This window comes from Polistes fuscatus, unplaced genomic scaffold (genome assembly GCF_010416935.1).
Source record: "Polistes fuscatus isolate 324 unplaced genomic scaffold, CU_Pfus_HIC Scaffold5, whole genome shotgun sequence".
Classification (NCBI taxonomy): Eukaryota; Metazoa; Arthropoda; class Insecta; order Hymenoptera; family Vespidae; genus Polistes; species Polistes fuscatus.
Genome location: NW_025113129.1, coordinates 4,033,906 through 4,053,456, shown reverse-complemented (window position 1 = coordinate 4,053,456; position 19,551 = coordinate 4,033,906). Strand labels below are relative to the sequence as shown.

The window sequence follows — 19,551 nt, the reverse complement described above, 5'->3', positions numbered from 1 at the left end:
ATGGTATGGCGCATGGAGATTTAAGTTTAGATGCATATACAACGGTGTGGGAAGAATGTTTATCGCAGATATTATATTTGGAAACACAAAAGCGGTATACAAGAGCAACCTTAGCCTCCAAAAAAGATAGAGTAGAAGCTTGTGAAAGAAAATTAGAAGAAAATCGAATGCATATGACTGGTGAAGCTAAAAAAGCCGCTAAAATGGAAAAAAAATTGAAAGTTTTAACAGGAGGTTATCAGGTAATTATTTAATATATATAGTTCAATATATAGTTCAATATTGACATTAGTTGCAATCTTAACATGATTTTTTTTTTAGACCAGAGCACAAGTCATAACCAAACAATTATACGATTTGTGCGAACAAATAGAACAAGCCCATTTGGAACTTTCGACATTTCAATTTTTACAAAATCAAGAGGAAGCGGCAGTTCCGAGGAGAGTCAATGCTCTTATTGAAGATGTTAACAGACAAACTGAACGTGAACGTATATTACAAATGCGATATGCACAATTGCAAGATAAACTTCAGCAATGTTAATATTATATAGCAATGTTAACATAATTGTATTAATCTTTAAACATAATATTTTAAAGTTTACGTGTGATATAAGTATGCTTAAAATTTTACTAGCCTAAGCATGAAAGATTATTGTGTGGATGTTGCGTATGTGGATAGTTGCATGTTGACATTATAATATTAAAATATGTATATATTTTACTATGTATAAATTATTTAAAAAAGTAATACTAAAAGAGAGAGAGAGAGAGAGAGAGAGAGAGAGAGAGAAAGACAATTAAAAACAATGAACCCATAATTATTGAAAATTTTTGAAATTATTAATAAATGAAACGAAAAAAATGAAACGAGAGAAAATTATTTAATTGAGAACGTTTTTTAAGAAACATAACTCATAGGCCCCACCATAAAAATTTCACCTATTCGGTAGTAAAACGTTTACATGTCGAAATCTAACAAAGCAAAGATTAAATAACAATGTAAGTTATCGGTAAATTTTATAAAAATATATCCAAATTATTTTCTATTTAAAATACGTTAATAGGTAATGTAATATTTCAACCAATACATATGTGTTAAAACAAACTGAAATATAAGAAGAATGTATTAGAGAAATAAAATAACTGTATTATTTTAATGCTAGACAGAAGTACATAGAAGCTCACAAGTCCACTTTTCGCGTAACCACATTACTCTTAGTTACTAACCTGACCATCAATGGGCGATAGTAGATACTTAAGGCGATGACGATACAATACTATAAAAGAATGTAATATTCTTTGATAGTATATATGATAGTATATGACATATACTTTGATAGTATATATAGTATATTTATATTGTAATATAGAATTTTATATAATTATATTTAATTTTTAATATATAAACAAGTGTGTGCCTTCAGAAATGCATTTATATATATATTTTAAAATGAAGCAATTTGAGACACACAAATAAAAAAGAATCCAGAAGGTTTGATGATAAATCCAACGATGATCACCTGTAACAAAAAGCAAACTATATTAGTCATACAGTCAAGTGATACAATAGCCTAACATATAAGTGGTCCAATTCGCAGATGCACTTTTCAATTGAATCCTTTATTTACTTTTTATCAAATCTCTAATTACCGTTGCAATAAAATTAAATTTAAACGCGTGATTTTACATTTATATAAAATAAATAAAAATAAAGAAATAGGAAAAATAAGAATACTATGTTACTAAAAAAGTAATATCTATTAATTATTATGAAATACTTTTAAACTGCATTATATAGAAAAGAAAAATTGCAAATTTAATAAAATACGATCAAAGTGAAAAATTTAAAAGATGAAACAAGAAAAGAGAAATTACTGTAATATTTACCGAACGTTATTTAAACTTCAAAATTTAATAATACAAAAATTTTAATATTTCTGACTGTAACTAAACACATATGCATCTTTTGGACGATATGGCACACAGATTTGATGTGCCAAGGAGATGGAATGGTCCATCATCTCCGATTACAATTACAAATTAATGACGAGCAAATAAATAATACAATAGAATATAAAATATGACTAAAGAGCTATTTTCGAAAAGTTCGAACTTATTGTTGAACCTTTGAAAATAACTTAATAGTCTATGTAGTTGCCCTCTTCAGCCACAATTAAGTGGGGGCCTCTTCGGCCTTAGCCTCTTCTTTCTTCATCCCTGAAAACTGCATTGGACATTTTCAACGTGCAAGAAAGATAAGATATCTCATATCTTTTTTTGCAAATTAACTTTTATTTCGTTATGATTCTAATATGGAATTATGAAAAAATTAATTTATATTTAATGTTAATTATATTCAAGCTCGTATAACCATGGATGAACTTAGAGTTCATTGCATAATATTACACGAGCACAATTAATCAAACGTCCAAGCAGATAATTTCCCTCGATGACCTAATAACACGTCGCACTTTTAATATCAAATAACAAAATTCAATTGAAATTTAATAATGCAACAAATGTAATGCATTTTCTTGCAATATTTTCATTTCATTCATTTGTTATATTGAACTATATCAAATATTTTTCATTACAAGAGAAAATCGCTATTGTGCGAAGTGCTAATATTATATTACTTAAAATTAAGTATCAAATTCATCAAAGGCTTTGCCAATTTGATTCGACTCTATCTCGTTCGAGATAGAATCGAATAAGAAATGAATCTTCCAAATGGTTGCAAATGCCTCTATAAATTATGATACATACTAAAGATTACAGAAGAGTCACAAAATAGAATTACAAAACAAGCATAATAGAATGAGATGATAAAATTTTGCAACAATTCTGTATAAACCAGGAGGCGGAATTTCCACTCCGGAGTGAAAGTAAGCCTAGTGCCTTTCCTGGGTCCTACCTACTTAAAATTAAAGTTTTCACATTCGCTCAAAGAAGTATGCTACCTGTCTGCCAATTACCCGTATTTAAAAAGAGCAAATACACATACGTACCCACCCACCCACTCCACGATTCTCTCACATACCACCAGGGTGCAAAAGCCTAAACTAGAGAGCATGCCCCGGGGCACCTCCGACACCCTAGTTCAACCACGTTTTCTAAACTTATATGCTAAAGGGTATACGTACTGATTGCTGTAATCGTCTGCCAAGGCTAGTGATTATTGCATAAAAAACTACAGCAAAAATACAAGTATACACTAGTATATATGCATACTAGTAATATACGAGTATATCAAAGTTTCCACAAATAAATGCGGTAACTCTACTATGCAAAACGATTGTTAAAAAAAAAAAAAAAAAAAGTTTGTATCGTACACGTGACTCTACAAGTTATTTTTATTCAATAACTTAAAAAATAATAAGCGCGGTATTACGTGTCGCGAAACGATGTACAATGCACACACCTAAACGCACACACAGGTGCAACGTACACCGTGCAATCACTAGCACAATGACAGCCGCCAATAGGGGAAAAAACTTAAAACTAAACCTATACCAACTGTTTCTCACCCATACGAGTAGCACCTGGGCACACGTATAGATGAGAACGCAGAAAGTATAGGGGGGAGAAACGGGAGATTAGTACATTAGAAGCTGAAAATCCTGATCTAAAAAATATGATTAAAAACACATATATACATAACATATAAATATACATTTTTATAAAAATTCATCTAAGCGACTAAGGACTCTACAATTTTTTTAATAAATAATGACTTTGAATATCTTTTAATATATTTTAATATATTTAAAAACCTCGGACGACTCCTTTCATTAAGTTGGCTGTTCTAATAAAAGAACTGGGCTTTGAGCCACCACTTAACTGCTAGAATCTATCCGTCGCGAATGAGTTTGTTTTCTTGCTCATTTATTTGTAATATCGAAGTATCGATATATCAAAATTAATCGCGATTAGATAAACTAAGTACGAAGCAATACATGTAAGACATTTATTACATGCTTTTCTGGACGAAAACGAGTAAATTAATGCTCGGTTTCGTCACTACTAACCACGAACAAAACACGTAATAAAAAAGAAAGTGCATTAATTGATTGCACTGTCAATTAAATGAATTTAACCGATGAGACAAGAAAACCTATCCTGAACTAATACAAAATATACAATACAATATACAATATAATATACAATTTTCATGAGTAACTCCTAGAAAGGAATTACTCATGTGCTCGTCACTAATTTATTTAAATAATTACAACCAGTAACTCGTGCCGATTAGGACCTTTCATCCTCGACATGATTGAGCACCGGAGGGACTTTAAATTTTAACTCACGGCATAAGAAGTTCTACGATGGCTCCAAAACACTCCTACTTCGCAGCAAGTATTGTAGAATGCGAATATCGAAGATCCATCGAAGATCCATCGAAGATCCATCGAAGATCCATCGAAGATCCATCGAAGATCCATCGAAGATCCATCGAAGATCCATCGAAGATCCATCGAAGATCCATCGAAGAATTCATTCCACATCTTTGATAAGGTAGAAAGTCCGTCGTCATATCTGTAAAATAAAATAGAACAAAACGATAAGTTATTTGCAATATAATCCAAAATCATATAAAATAAAATCGAATAAAATGTAAATAAAAATAGATACTTACAATGCATTCCAATGGGATGAAATTCAATTGCACCATGGCGATGCACCTCGCGTGAATCTAAAAACGCGGTATAAACGAAAATAAGAAACTATAGATGAGTTTCTTATCGCGAAACCGAAATTTTATTATACGTCGAACAACACTGATTCTAATTCGCGTATGATTTTAATTTACTATACGCCCGATCACTGATTCTACACAACTAATTCAAAGACTGCTTTGCACACAGTCAATGCAAGTAAAAAATCTTCATTGATGCACTGATTCTAATACGCGAACAGTCTGTGCGACTGTTTAAAGATAAAAATACAACTTTACTCGAACAAACTCTAATGCAATTACTGCATTGGTCGCAGTTAATTTAATATATAAATTTCAAAAATAGTTCGCGAACGCGACGGAATTGAAAAGAAAACGAACGAACGTGCTTCTAATCCGTGATTTTAATTATATTTAACGATACAACACTCCCGTATATTGCTTCGCGCACGATAGCAATGCACGAACACTTGCAACACTTCACAAACACAATTCACAAACACTGCAATCCAACACTGATATATTCCCATGATGATCTGAAACAGAAATAAAAACAAAATTATAAATATCATTGTTGTAAGTAAAAAAATTATTATAATTATTGAGAAAGTGTTAAAATAAAAATTGACTTACGTTTATTCTTCATTGATGAATGCACGATGGGTATCCTACCCTTAGGATGACGATGAGCACACGTTTAAACCGAATAAAAGAAACTTACGGAGTTTCTTAACCGAGCAAACGAAACTTTAACATGCGACGATCAACACTGACTTTACTTTCCGATTCTTTTGTATTTTATTTTTACGATGCAACACACGAGTACCTCATTGCCTACGCGCTCGATTGCAATGATGTTCTGAAACAGAAAAAGAAAAAGAACAATTAATATCATCGTCGTAATAAAAAACCATTAAAGTTATCATAGAAACGTTTAATAGGAAAATATATTACTTTTAGTCTTCATTGATGACTGCAGGATGGGTATCCTACCCTTAGGATGACGATGAATAAAATAAAATTAAAGAAAAACTCTGAAAAGCTGAAACATACTAAAAAGATTATAGAACAATATATCCTGTGAATCATTCCTGAAGGCATTGCACACTTTTAAAGATATTTTATCATAAAGAATCAATATAAATTCAAGCAATATCAATTGCCTTTATCTCACTACTTGTATAAAATTACATATAAAGTATTTAATATCAGTAAAAATTGTTAATAAAAATCGATAACGTTATATATATATAATAGTTAATACGTCACGTCGTTAGATCTTATTGTTAGCTCGTTGAAGGAACGATCTGGAATGAACACGTAATCGCGTCCTTCATGTCGAACGTTCGGCTGTCTTCGTTTTGTTTCGGTCTGCCTTCGTTTCTTCTGTCTCACTTCGAGAAATTCCTGGAACATACGTACACATTCGTTATTGCCCGTAGATAGAATATTTTGTTTTTTTATTTTCTCTCTCTCTCTCTCTCTCTCACTTTCGTACTCACTCTTTTATGGTTTAAAAAAAAGAATAACGCTCACCTCGATGAATATGAAGATAAAAAAGAGTAAACACAATTGTTAGACTGAGTATATGTATTCCTGCTGGACTGTCTCCTAATGCTCGGTACCTAAAAAAGGAAAAAAAAAGATTACATTAGTATAACATAAAGAAAATCAAATATATGAGTGTATGTGTACGAGCTACCTATACTTATGAATATATGCTTGTATGTGTGTGTATGTTACAGGAATCGAATTTAATACGAAATACGATCTTTGAATACATAATTATGAAAAATAATTAATTAGAGCATCATTAGAGATGGTAGTAAGTATCGATACCATGAAAAAAGCTGGAAATTAGAAGAAATATTGTTAAGTAACATTGGTGAGATTTGGCGGGATATCGAGATATATCGATGTTATATTCTCACAAATTTCTTACGAACTTTTCAATATTTCGTTTTGAAAACACTCACGTATGAAAATCTTGTGTGTAGCTATCGTTTGATATATAATAGGAAGGTGTAAAATACTTTTCAATTACCTGAGTTAAACGAGATGACAGGTATACAAAATGGTGGTCGTCGCTGTGACGTAGCCGCAAAGAAACGAAGCGACATCTGAGACGACATCATGGCTGCTTCAGAATTTTGCGTTTTTCCAAGCTATCATAGAAAAATATCGAATAGTTAAAAATAGGATATAGGAACATAAAAATTGTCGAAATATATACTTTATTAATCCAAACAATGAAAATTAACATTATAAGTCGATATCCATAGAAATGATGCCGTAAAACAAGATATATATATCATTGCGTAGAAAAATGCATACCAATGTACATGGAATTTTTTTCTACGCAAATATTCTTTATCCTCGACATTATCGTAATCTTTCGATTATATCATTTAGAAGTCATTTGCTAGAAGAATCTATTAGTATATAGGAAGATTATTTACGTTAGAAAATATTTTTTAATTACCTGAGATTAACGGAACGACGTAGCATCCGTCCGATCTCCAGCACCGACGCCGCGAAAAGAAAGAATGATCAGCAAAGAGCTCTGATTGGCTGATAATTATTGCAGAGATAAGTGACCAATCAAAAATTCCCAATTACCATATAGAAATTTCACGCACACAAGCTTGCCCCGTCACGTACGTAACTCGGCTTTCTTCATGACCACACTAGTCAAGCTAGATATGATAATTTATTTTTTAAATAAATAAAAAATTTATTCTATTTTACTATATTTAAGGTACACGTATCTTGTTAATATTTAAAAAATAACGAAAAGAATAAAGACAATATGCTCTATAATCCTTATCACACAGAACAGAAAAACATACATAATTTATTTATTACAATAATTAAATATCAATTTTATGAATTATTATAATTATCTAATTACTAATCCAATTAATAATTATTCTTATCTAATTTATTTTTTTATTAGGTGTATACGTTCCTTGTTAATATTTAAAAAGTAACGAGTAAAATAAAGACAATATACACTAAAAACTTAATCACATTGCAACGTTCTGATAAAAAAATTCCTTCAATTTTTATGTAATTGTTTAAACTAATATACATTTGTTTTAACATCCCTGTACAATGATGACTTTGAATAATAAAATTTTTATCGAAAAAAATATCACATTAAAATTATTTTATATTCAAAGTATGTTAATAAGTATGTAATGTTTAAACCAGTAAATATGTGTTTAAACAATCTGAAATATAAAGAGATTGCATTAGAATATTAAAATAATTGTTAAATAATCGATAGGAATGTCTATTGTTGTCTAAAAGATCGGAATATATGACGTATGTACCGTCCCCTTCAAAATCCACCGTTGAAATGAGCTCTTGTCCTCTATGAAAGTACTTTTATTAAACGTTGTTTATCTGACTTTCCTAACGTTGCGCATGTGTATAAAGGGTGTCATACATCTAATACATAATATTTAAGATTGTAACGTTCTTATTTTAGTATTCTTTTAATTTTTGTGTAATTATTTTAATGCTCCTGCGCAGTGATGACTTGAAGGGTAAAATTTAGCTGCAATATAAGAAAAATGCATTAGTGCATTAAAATAATTGTTATACAATTGTTAATATTGAAAGAATACTAACTAACAGAGTAACGTGTATAATTAAATTACTTTTTCTGGCATTTATTAACGTATATGTAAATGAAAAAAGGAAAGTATATTTCTCTAAACAATTATAAAATTAATATATTCAAACAATTAATAAACAATATACTAATGGTAAATGTGAATTATTGAAGTTTACCATTATTATAGAAGAAAGCTTAGGTGTTTGCTCGTTTCAGTACCATGAAAAAATTGCTTGAATTCATTTTAAAATCTTGTAAACTTTTCTTTTATGTATGTATTTGATATACGAAACAATAAAAAAGCATAATCGATGCTGTGCTTCTCAAAATCTCAAAATACATGCAAATCTGAAAATCATAAGATTGTATTAGTAAAGTATCAAGCAAATTGAAAGAGTCTGTATATGTATATGTATGATATTTGTATAAGATATCACTCTCTCTCTCTCTTTCCCCTTCTCATACTTTTTATATTAACATTCTTTATGTTATAAAAGAAAAGAGATAAACTTACCACAGCTGATATCAATATAAAAAAGTAAACACAGTTATTATTTAGATAGAAAAGTAAACACAATTAGACTGACAATGAGTATGTATATTCATGCTGTATTCTACCAATGTTTGGAAACCTAAAAAAAGTATAAAATAACTTAACATTGGTATAATATAAAGAAAATTAAATATATAAGTGTTTATTATACGTGTAACACTTTCCTTGTTAATATTTAAAAAATAATGCATAGAATAAAGATAATATACACTAAAAACTTTGTCACATTGCACAGAAAAACACAATTATATAGAAAAGAAACCACGTTGTTGATATTTCTTAAAACAATTGAAATAAAGCACTGTAACCATCCTTAAAGAATTAAAATAACAAGAATGTTTCCATATAAATACAGAATATGGGAATTTATACTTTCATAGTTGGCATGAGAGATGTCAATTGTTTTGTTTCAATATATTTTAATTCTTTAAGGATGGCTATATTGCTTTATGTCATTTGTTTTAAAGATTTCTATAACGTGGTTTCTTATCTATACGATTATGTTTCTCTGTGCAATGTGATATCAATTGTTTTAAGAAATATCTACAACGTGATTTCTTTTCTATACAATTGTGTTTTTCTGTCTAGAGTGACAAAGTTTTTAGTGTATATTGTCTTTATTCTATACATTATTCTTTAAATATTGACAAGGAAAGTGTTACACGTATAAACAACACTTATATATTTAATTTTCTTTATATTATACCAATGCTATGTTAATTAATACTTTTTTTTAGGTTTCCAAACATCTGGTAGAATACAGCATGAATACATACACTCATCGTCAGTCTAATTGTGATTACTTTTCTATCTACATAATAATTGTGTTTACTTTCTTATATTGATATCAGTTGTGGTAATTATATCTCTTTTCTTTTATAACATAAAGAAGATTAATATAAAAGTATAAGACAGAAAAAAAGAGAGAGAGAGAGAGAGAGTGACATCTTATACAAATATGATACATATTATACATATATAGACTCGTTCAGTTTGCTTGATACTTTACTAATACAATATTCTGATTTTCAGGTTTGCAAGTATTTGAAGATTTGGAAAACATAAAGAGAGTGCATTAGTGCATTAAAATAATTGTTAATATAATAGATGCAAGTGTCAATTGTTGCTTAAAAACTAGGAGTATATGTTCTGTGATCCCTCCTCCTCGAAATTCGTCGTTAGATTGAGCCATTGTGCTCTATAAAATTTGTTTTTTTAAATTTTATTTATATGACTTTCCTAACGTTGCGCATGTGTGTAACGAGAATTTTAATTGAAATAAAGAGAAATTAAGATAAAACGCTCTGATTTTAGCATTTTTTCATTTTTATGTAAATGTCTAAACAAATGTACATTTTTTTTAATGTTCCTGTGCAATGCAATGAATGAATCGAATGCAATCTCTTTTATACATCGCAACTTTAATTTCTATAATTTTGTACAACTCCCTGGTATCTGTAAATACATAAAAGTTATTAAAAAACATTATAAAGTAATTAGTTTTTCTACTGTCGGTCTTCCTACTGTCGGTAACACTGATGGTAATTTACAATGAAGGTTTTCCTACTGTCGGTAACTCTGATGGTAATTTATCATCAACTCTTCTCGGTCGATAACTCTGGTGGTAACTTACCATTAACTCTTCTCGGTCGGTAACTCTGATGGTAATTTACTATCAGCATTTTTCGGTCGGTAATGCGACTTACCGACTTTATGATTATAAACCAAATTAAACCAAAATTATGATTATATTATAGCAGTCTTTTAATTTTTGTGCAATTGTTTAAACAAACGTCCTATAAAAATATTTTATTATAGGAGATTTTATATATAACATATTTAACGTATTATTCATAACGTATTTACTTTTTATATCAACGTTTATGTGTACTAATGATCAAATACGTTTGAACGTACGCAGAGATAAAGAAAAACATGCGAAGGTGAAGGTCAAAGTCAAACGAGGTAACGAGCATTGTCTATGTATACACATCGTCTATCATCGAGTACGCATAGAAAAACATTTCGCGACTGCCATATAAGGTAAATAGGAGGGGTGGGGTGACTCGAGCTACGTCATACCTCTTTCAGCTGTCGGACGCCGTCGAGACAAGTCTCAACTAGTTTCGCTCCACGTAAGAACTTAATTACTCCGTAATTAAAAAATATTTCATTATCAAATTTTGTAATCTAATCAAATTTCATTAACAGGTACATGCAATCATTATCGATGACGTGAATGCATTGAAATTAGGTAAGAAGATCTGTAATTAGAATTATATTATATTATCGATTATATGTATCGATAGTTTCACAAAAATTTCTATCATAACCTCTTATTCTTTTTATGGTTTCAAGAAGACGTTCACCATCGTTCCATGGAAATTATACTAATCAATGGTGGTATATACAACTGCATACATACGTGCAAGTGTATTTCTTTCTTTCTTTCTTTCTTTTCTTTAATTTTATAAATGCATCAATTTCCAAATGGATCGTTCGATGCATTAGAAAATTTTAACTTCTCGTATCGTTAATTAATTGTAAAGTAAATGAAATGATTTATCGAATTAATTATTTAATTACGCGTTGCAATTGTTGTTTAATGTTTTTAATTTAAATTCATTTTAGTTCTTTCGGTATTTAATTCACATAAATAATTCAAGACACAGTCGATTATATTTTATTGTTCAAACGATAATTTATAAATATTGTACTTTGTTTAGTTTTACATTAATGCTATATCTATTCTTTCCTATAAGTATTAAGGCAATTAGCATACTTCTGTAAAAATAACCCTATCGCGATGAAATTTATTCTTTATTCGCGATATTTGTTCGTTTATTTTATCTTTTTTTTTTATATAGTTTACAAGTTTGTGGTTACAATTTTGAATAATTTTTTTTATTAATAATTAAAGCGTACAAAAAATAGTAGCACGATTCCAGAATTTTTGAAATACGTAGTTTAAATAATTGAATAATAAAACTATATAATATATTTTTTATTATTAACATAAATAAACAGAAGTACGCTACGACTTGCTTTAATTAAACTTTGATTTTCAGAGCTTTAGTTGCGATTGCGGGCAATGCAATCATAGAATCAGTGTTCGTTTTGAAAAATGTTGCATTTTTTGTATGCGATCGTATAGATTGCATACAAAACAGTAATTAAATCGTTATATTTAAAATCAATGCAAATAATCTTGTTGAGAAAACAATTTGCTCGGTACGCGATTAGAATCATTAACACACTTTCGGCCAATTCGGTAGAAGAGGATTTGCGTTTCGATTAAAATATTGTCATGGTCGAAAGTGTGAATTAACATCTTTATTTCTTCTGGAACATCTTTATCGACGCATCTGGCTTCGTCTAGATAAATCAACGGTTAGTATTATTTTCTAATCTCAATTATTACTTCTCACATATTCATTTTTTAAATCGTGATTGTTTTTATTCATGTTTCTCATTCATGAAAAATCTTTTGAATGATATGAAACATAATTAATTTTATTTTTAATTTTTAAATATAGATTATAATCATCGATTCAACGATTCAACGATTAAACAATACATCGATTCTACAATACATCGATTCAACAATTCATCGATTCAACAATTTAACAATTCATCCAATTTAAATCAACTTCACATCTTTATTTCTTCTGGAACATCTTTATCGATGCATCTGGCTTCGTCTAGATAAATCAACGGTTATTATTATTTTCTAATCTCAATTATTACTTCTCACATATTCATTTTTTAAATCGTGATTATTTTTATTCATGAAAAATCTTTTGAATGATATGAAACATAATTAATTTTATTTTCTATTTTTAAATATAGATTATAATAATCGATTCAACGGTTTAACGATTAAACAATACATCGATTCTACAATACATCGATTCTACAATACATCGATTCAACAATTCATCGATTCAACGATTCGACATTCAACACTCAACATTCAACGATTCAACATTCAACATGCAACGATTCAACATTCAACGATTCAACGATATATCGATTCTACAATACACCGATTCAACAATTCATCGATTCTACAATACATCGATTCAACAATTCATCGATTCTACAATTCATCGATTCTACAATACATCGATTCAACAATTCATCGATTCAACAATTCAACAATTCATCGATTCAACAATTCATCCAATTTAAATCAACTTCACGACATCGTTCAACCAACAGCGAGGGGGACGAGTGTTTTTGAGCCATCGCAGAACTTCTACTGCCAATTGTTCAGTTTCATTTTTTATTTTATTTTTATGGTAACAATTGGTAACGAGTGAGCGAACAAATTTAAAGTTCCTCCAGTGACCCAATCATGCCGAGGATGAAAGTTCCAATATCGGCACGGGTTCCTGGTTGTATTCGTAGATGTATCTTGTCCAAAGCGAGCATAAGCGACCGTGAGTAGAACCTTTGGTTTTGCTCACGAGTGATTCCCAATATATATGTGATTTTTATATATGTGATTTATTTAGATTAGGCCAGGGTCTTCTTGTTTCATCGGTTTCAATTCACTTAATTAACACTGCAATTAATTATTGTACTTATTTTTTTCTCTTTACGTATTTAATCGTGTTAGTAATGGTGAAATCGAGCATTAATTTACTCGATTTCGTGCCAATAAAAAGCATGTAAAAATTGTTTTATATGCATTGCTTCGTAATTAGTTTTTCAATTGTGATTAGATTTTCAATAATGATCAGTTTTTTAAATCGTGATTAGTTTTTCAAATCGTAATTTACTTCAATATATCGATACTTGATATTGTTATCAATAAATGAGCAAGAAGACAAACAAAATTCGCGACCGGATAGATTCTGGCAATTAAGTGGTGGTTTAAAACCCAGTTCTTTAATTAGAACAGCCATTTAGTGAAAGAGTCGTCCGAGGTTTTTAAGAAATATCCATCTTTTGTCACCGTTAGAATCACTCTACACTGCACTACCTCGAAACAGTATTATATAATAATATAAAACGTTTCTTATGGGGTATTTTTTTTTTTTTCATTCACTTGCTTAAGTCATTATTCACCAAATGACTTGTAGAGTCCTTAATCCGTTTAGATGAATTTTTATAAAAATGTTTTTTCATGTATGTTAATTATGTTTTATTAGATCAGGATTTTCAGCCTAATATACTAATTCCCCTTTTCTCCCCCCTATGCTCTCTTCGTTCTCATCGATGCGTGTTGCCCAGGTGTTACACGTATGGGTGAGAAAAAGTTTGCATGGGTTTTAGTTTTTAAGTTTTCCTCCTTTGGCGGCTGTCATTGCGTTAGTGATTGCACGATGTACTTACACCAGTGTGTGCGTATCAGGTAGTGTGTATCGTACATCGTTTCGCGAAAGTTTTTTATTAATGCATCATTCAATATTTAAATAAATACTTGTACAGTCACGCGTGATATGTACTTGTATTTTTATACTTGTATTAAATTTTTCTCATTTTTTTTTCCGAATCGTTTCGAGTAGTAGAGTTTTCACATTTATTTGTGGAAATTTAACAATACTTGTATCATATTAGTATGCAGATATATACTAGTATGTACCAGTATTTTTGCATTAGTTATTATTGCAATAATCACTAGCCTTGGCAGACGATTACAGCATGGGGTACGTAACCTTTTAGAATATAAGTTTAGAAAACGTGGTTGAACTAGGGTGTCGGAGGTGCCCCGGGGCATGCTCTCTAGTTTAGGTTTTTTGCACCCTGGTGGTATGCGAATACAGATCCAGCGTGGAATGATTGTGTTGGTGTGTCTGTTTGCACTTTTAAATATAGGTGGAGGGATAGGCAGGTAGCATACTTTTCTGTGTGTATGTGAAAACATTAATTTTAAGTAGGTAAGAACCGGGTACGGCAATAGGTTTGCTTCTATTCGGACGCAACCCTGACGCAATCATGCCTCCGGGGTTTTTGGCTAAGTGTCAGCAAATTTTTACACTTTCCATTATTCCTTATGTCTCCATTTTTTTGCTGATACTATGCATTTTAAGTTAAGATAATTGTATCAAGCAGTTCAAAAATACTTTGCAACCAATGAGAACATTAGATAAATCACCCTCATATCTTTTGAACTTGGCAAAGGATTTTGAATTAGTTTTGATACTTAGTTTTTTAAGTATATTAACACTTGCACCTCGCGATCTTTAGTAATATAATTCTTAATGTTAGAAATAACATACACTTATTCGAATAAATTGAGATTATTACAATTGTTGTAATTTTTTCTTTTTATCGAAACATTGTCACCTTTAATGTGCAACGTGTTAATCCTAGTTTTTAATAGGTTCATCATTCAGAAAAATATATCTGCTGGAGCATTCGATTAAATGTGCTTGTGTAGTTGCGTACGATCATTGAATTCTTTCGAGTTTATTGATCGTCCACAAGCTAGTATAATTACTTTACGGAATTAATTCAATATTTTTCAATCTATTACACATTTATTTTTTTTAATTTTATTTTACAAATAAGTAAGTAAATAAAACTTGTGTTAGAAAAAATCGAGACGCACTCAGGTAGGAACGCAGTTGAGTTTGCGTGTTGGGATTCGTCAGTGGCGTTTGGGATGATGCATTTATGAACTTTGTCATATTTCAGTGGTTATATTATTTAGGATAAATCGATACTGTACGTTGCAAGCTCTTACCTCTCGTTAGGTTTAAGTGAAAATAAAAACAAAAACAAAAACGAAAATAAAAAAAATACCAGCGTAAAAACCTGCGGAAATAAAATTACTAATAACTGTGTTGATTCCTTCCCAATTTTCTTTCAGCTTAGATCACAAATGCGTCTCGTATAATAAAATGCGTTTTATTAAACACGAGGGTTCGAGTCTTGTCGCGTATGGTGAGAACAGGTCGGGATTAGGTCGGTTTAGCTCAGGGACGATTTCATTCTTTTAATATAATCCACTGAAATGTGCCAATTTTTATGATGTATCGTTTCAAACGGTAGGGCGTTTTTTGACACGTAATTCTTTTCTTGCGTCGCACGTAGGGAATGCTCCATTGCAGTGGTCAGGGCACGAAGCAAAGAAGAGGCTAAATGCCGAAGAGGCCCCCACAAATTGTGGTATCAAGTGGGCAACTATTCGACTACGAGTTATTTTTCAAAGGATATCTTTGATAACCCTTTGATCAATGGTTCGTGGTCATATCAAAATCCCTTTGTCTACCCCTTTATCACGTTGTCACTTATGCTCGTAGTAGTATTAGTTATAAGTTGTTCCTGAATGGAGATGATGGACCATTCCATCTCCCAACGATGTCCCACACTCGCGTTCGTGAAAAATTAAAAGTCTTTTAAATACTAGAATCTAGATTTTGCTATTTTTATTTAATTAATAGAGTCATTGCATTTTTTTCTATTTAATTAAAAGTCGAGTCATTGCAGTTTTCTCGTTATGATATTAAAAGTCGAGTCATTGCAATTTTCTTATTAAATTAGATTAAAAGTCGAGTCATTGCAATTTTTTTATTACATTAGATTAAAACTAGAGTCCCATTGCATTTTTCTTATTAAAATAAATTAATAGTCGAGTCATTGCATTTTTGAAGTATATAAATTAGAGTCTGTCTTAGATATTTTTTATGAAATTAGAGTCACGTTCGTTTAAATTGTGTGGACGTCCATGGATTGCTGCAGCATGCACAAATAGTGCATTTGGATACAACGATGGAAGAAGAGGACATTCTGCATTCATGAATGCAGATAAGGACACAAAATAAAGGTTTCACCATTCAGAATGATTCAAATTGAATTAATAAACACATTAATCAAAGTATATAATAATTAAATATTTTAAATATTTCAATATTTCAATTCATTTCTCAATTTAATATATTTCAATTTCTTTCCAAAATATAATAATTTATTGAATATATATAATGTAATGTATTTTTTATTGCATCCCAATGGTTACCAGACTCTTATTTTCACTTTGCTTTACATAATCTTTTATCCTATTAATACATTTCTTTTTTATGGAATATATGATCGTTGATTTTTTTTTTTTTTAATAGTAACAAATTAATAAAAAGAAAATTTGAATCATTCTTATCGAATGCACTGAAGAGTGCATATGAAAATCGCAGTAAGTACATGCCTGCACTAAAAAGTGCATATGAAAATCGCAGTAAGTACATACCTGCACTGAAAAGTGCATATGAAAATCGCAGTAAGTACAAACATACCTGCTTAAGGCAGATGGAAATTCCTGCTAAATGCAGATGAACATACAGTAAGAATATACATTTCTCATTCAGAATGATCAAAAATGAATGAATGAATGCACTGATAAAAGTATCTAATAAATAAATATTTGTAATATTTCAATCTGCGTATTATTTTTTTTAAACACAGAAATTTATCTAACAATAATTAGTAAATTTCATTTCACACATACACACTCTATACATACAATAAATGATTTATATTTAAATAGTGCAAATTATGAGAAGGTATTTTGAATCATTCCGATTAGAAACGTATATGCTTGCTAAATAAATGAAATAAAACAAATGGCAGTCAGCACTCATAAGTGGATATTAATATGTCCGGAATATACATTTTCATTCAAAATTATTTATAAATAAATATCAAATGAAAGAGTTAATAAGTACATAAGAGAGAGTGGGAGAAACTATTTTTACTATGCACAAATATTTGAAGAAAGATTTTACAAGAGATGTATGGAGGAGAAATAACGAGTAGTATGAAAACACAATTTTAATATATTTTTTTATTTATTATATATAAAAGTAGAGTAATTATTTTTTTGGAATAAAATGTATAGTTTTGGTACATAAATGAAACAATTTAAAAGGCTTGCCTGCACTTTAAAAGTGCATACGAAAATCGCATTAAATACAAACACACCTGCTAAATGCAGATAAATAATTGCTAAATGCAATCGAACATACCAAAAATCGCAGTAAGTACAAACACACCTGCTAAATGCAGATAAATATAATTGCTAAATGCAATCGAACATACCTGCTAAATGCAGATGAATATAAATATGCTGGCTGCCAGCACTCATAAGTGCATATTAATATGTCCGGAATATATTTTCATTCCAAAATTATTTATAAATAAATATCAAGTGAAAAAGTTAATAGTTCATAAGAGAGAGTGGGAGAAACTATTTTTACTATACACAAATATTTAAAGAAAGATTTTACAAGAGATATATGGAGGAGAAATAAAGAGTAATATGAAAACAATTTTTTTAATATATCTTTTTATTTATTATATATAAAAGTAGAATAATAATTTTTTGGAATAAAAATGTATAGTTTTGGTACATAAATGAAACAATTTAAAAGGCTTGCCTGCACTTAAAAGTGCATACGAAAATCGCAGTAAGTACAAACATATCTGCTAAACGCAGATGAACAAAACTGCTAAATGCAGTCGAACGTACCTGCTAAATGCAGATGAAAATATGGTAAGAATATACATTTCTGATTCAGAATGATCAAAAATGAATGAATGAGTGCACCGATGAAAGTATTTAATAAATAAATATTTGTAATATTTCAATCTTCGTATTATTTTTTTTAAACACAGAAATTTCTAATAATAATTAGAAAATTTCATTTTGTATATAATCTATATAATAATTAAATAGTGCAAATTAAAATGAAAAGCTATTTGAATGATTCTGATTAGAAACGTATAAGTCTTGCTAAGCGAATGAAAATACACGAAAGTACAGCCAGCACATGCGAGTGCATATAAATTATGTCAAGGTTGGCATTTTGATTCTAAAATTAACAAATAAATATCAACTTTGCATAAGAATATTTAAAGAAAGTATTTTTAATAAATATATATATAAATAAAAGTTTTTTGAGAAAAGAAACCAAAGAGAGGAAACAAAGAGAGGAAACCAAAGAGAGATGAGATAAAAATCATTGAAATTTTTTTACACAGAGATTTGATAGAAGAAATTATATGATATGAATAAAAATGCATAAATCTTGATATACAAATAACCGAATTAAAAGGCTGCCCCACACTCTCTCGAGAGAGTGTAAATTATATAAATAAGTTAAGACAGGGACCCCAGGTTTGCATACGGGATTGTAAATGCACCTGGGGGATTTTTAATATGCGAAATATTCCACAATAAATTAAGTTTTTATAAGGCGGCTTGAATAATTTCCTATGCGTATGGTAATCGTATTAATCGATTACAATGTTGTATAAAATTAAAACATTTTTCTATTTATGTATTTATATTTAAAAAGCATGCATCAGAAACATGCATTTTTTCATAGTCACTGGTGTAAATATAAGAAAGGCACATTTTCTAATGCATCGAGTAGTCAGTATTTTGTAATGTCCACATTTTTGTTTTATGTCTTTTTTTTTTTGTAAATTAGATTATTTATAAATAATCCTTTTAAAAAGTTTTGATCGTGGATCAGACATTGAAATTATATTTCCACAACATGCTCTTTTTAATTAGTTTTTTTGTTTTTAGAATGTACTGTTTTTTTTAAGCCGTAAGGTTTAATAATTGAAAAAATACTTTATCAAAACGGATATTTACGACAATTTCTACAATAGTGATCTCAGGTTTTGTAATCCATATATTGACGGATATGAAGATATAATAGATAAAAATTATATATAGTTATAT

At 29.7% G+C, this 19,551-nt stretch overlaps 1 protein-coding gene and 1 long non-coding RNA gene across 3 annotated transcripts; both read left to right on the top strand.

Moving 5' to 3' along the window:
• Nucleotides 1–5: 5 nt before the first annotated feature.
• Nucleotides 6–768, top strand: LOC122521898 (cell division cycle 5-like protein). Its single transcript, XM_043642640.1, has 2 exons — nucleotides 6–242; nucleotides 322–768. Exons 1-2 carry the CDS (start codon nucleotides 6–8, stop codon nucleotides 541–543), a joined length of 459 nt encoding a protein of 152 aa, XP_043498575.1. The 3' UTR covers nucleotides 544–768.
• A 10,123-nt stretch (nucleotides 769–10,891) lies between these two features.
• On the top strand, nucleotides 10,892–12,433 carry LOC122522204. 2 transcript variants are annotated; one of them, XR_006305006.1, is made up of 5 exons: nucleotides 10,914–10,990; nucleotides 11,067–11,109; nucleotides 11,214–11,258; nucleotides 11,924–12,245; nucleotides 12,392–12,433. It is a non-coding gene; the product is annotated as an uncharacterized LOC122522204 (long non-coding RNA). The 2 variants fall into 2 exon arrangements; XR_006305005.1 differs by lacking the exons at nucleotides 11,924–12,245; nucleotides 12,392–12,433 and having other exon boundaries at nucleotides 10,892–10,990; nucleotides 11,214–11,388.
• Nucleotides 12,434–19,551: the final 7,118 nt, after the last annotated feature.

Bases quoted from the DNA above. Each gene is read 5' to 3' on its own strand.
- LOC122521898 (XM_043642640.1), top strand. From the start codon at position 6: ATGGCGCATGGAGATTTAAGTTTAGATGCATATACAACGGTGTGGGAA. The intron at 243-321 runs GTAATTATTTAA...TTTTTTTTTTAG, and splicing joins TTTTAACAGGAGGTTATCAG to ACCAGAGCACAAGTCATAAC.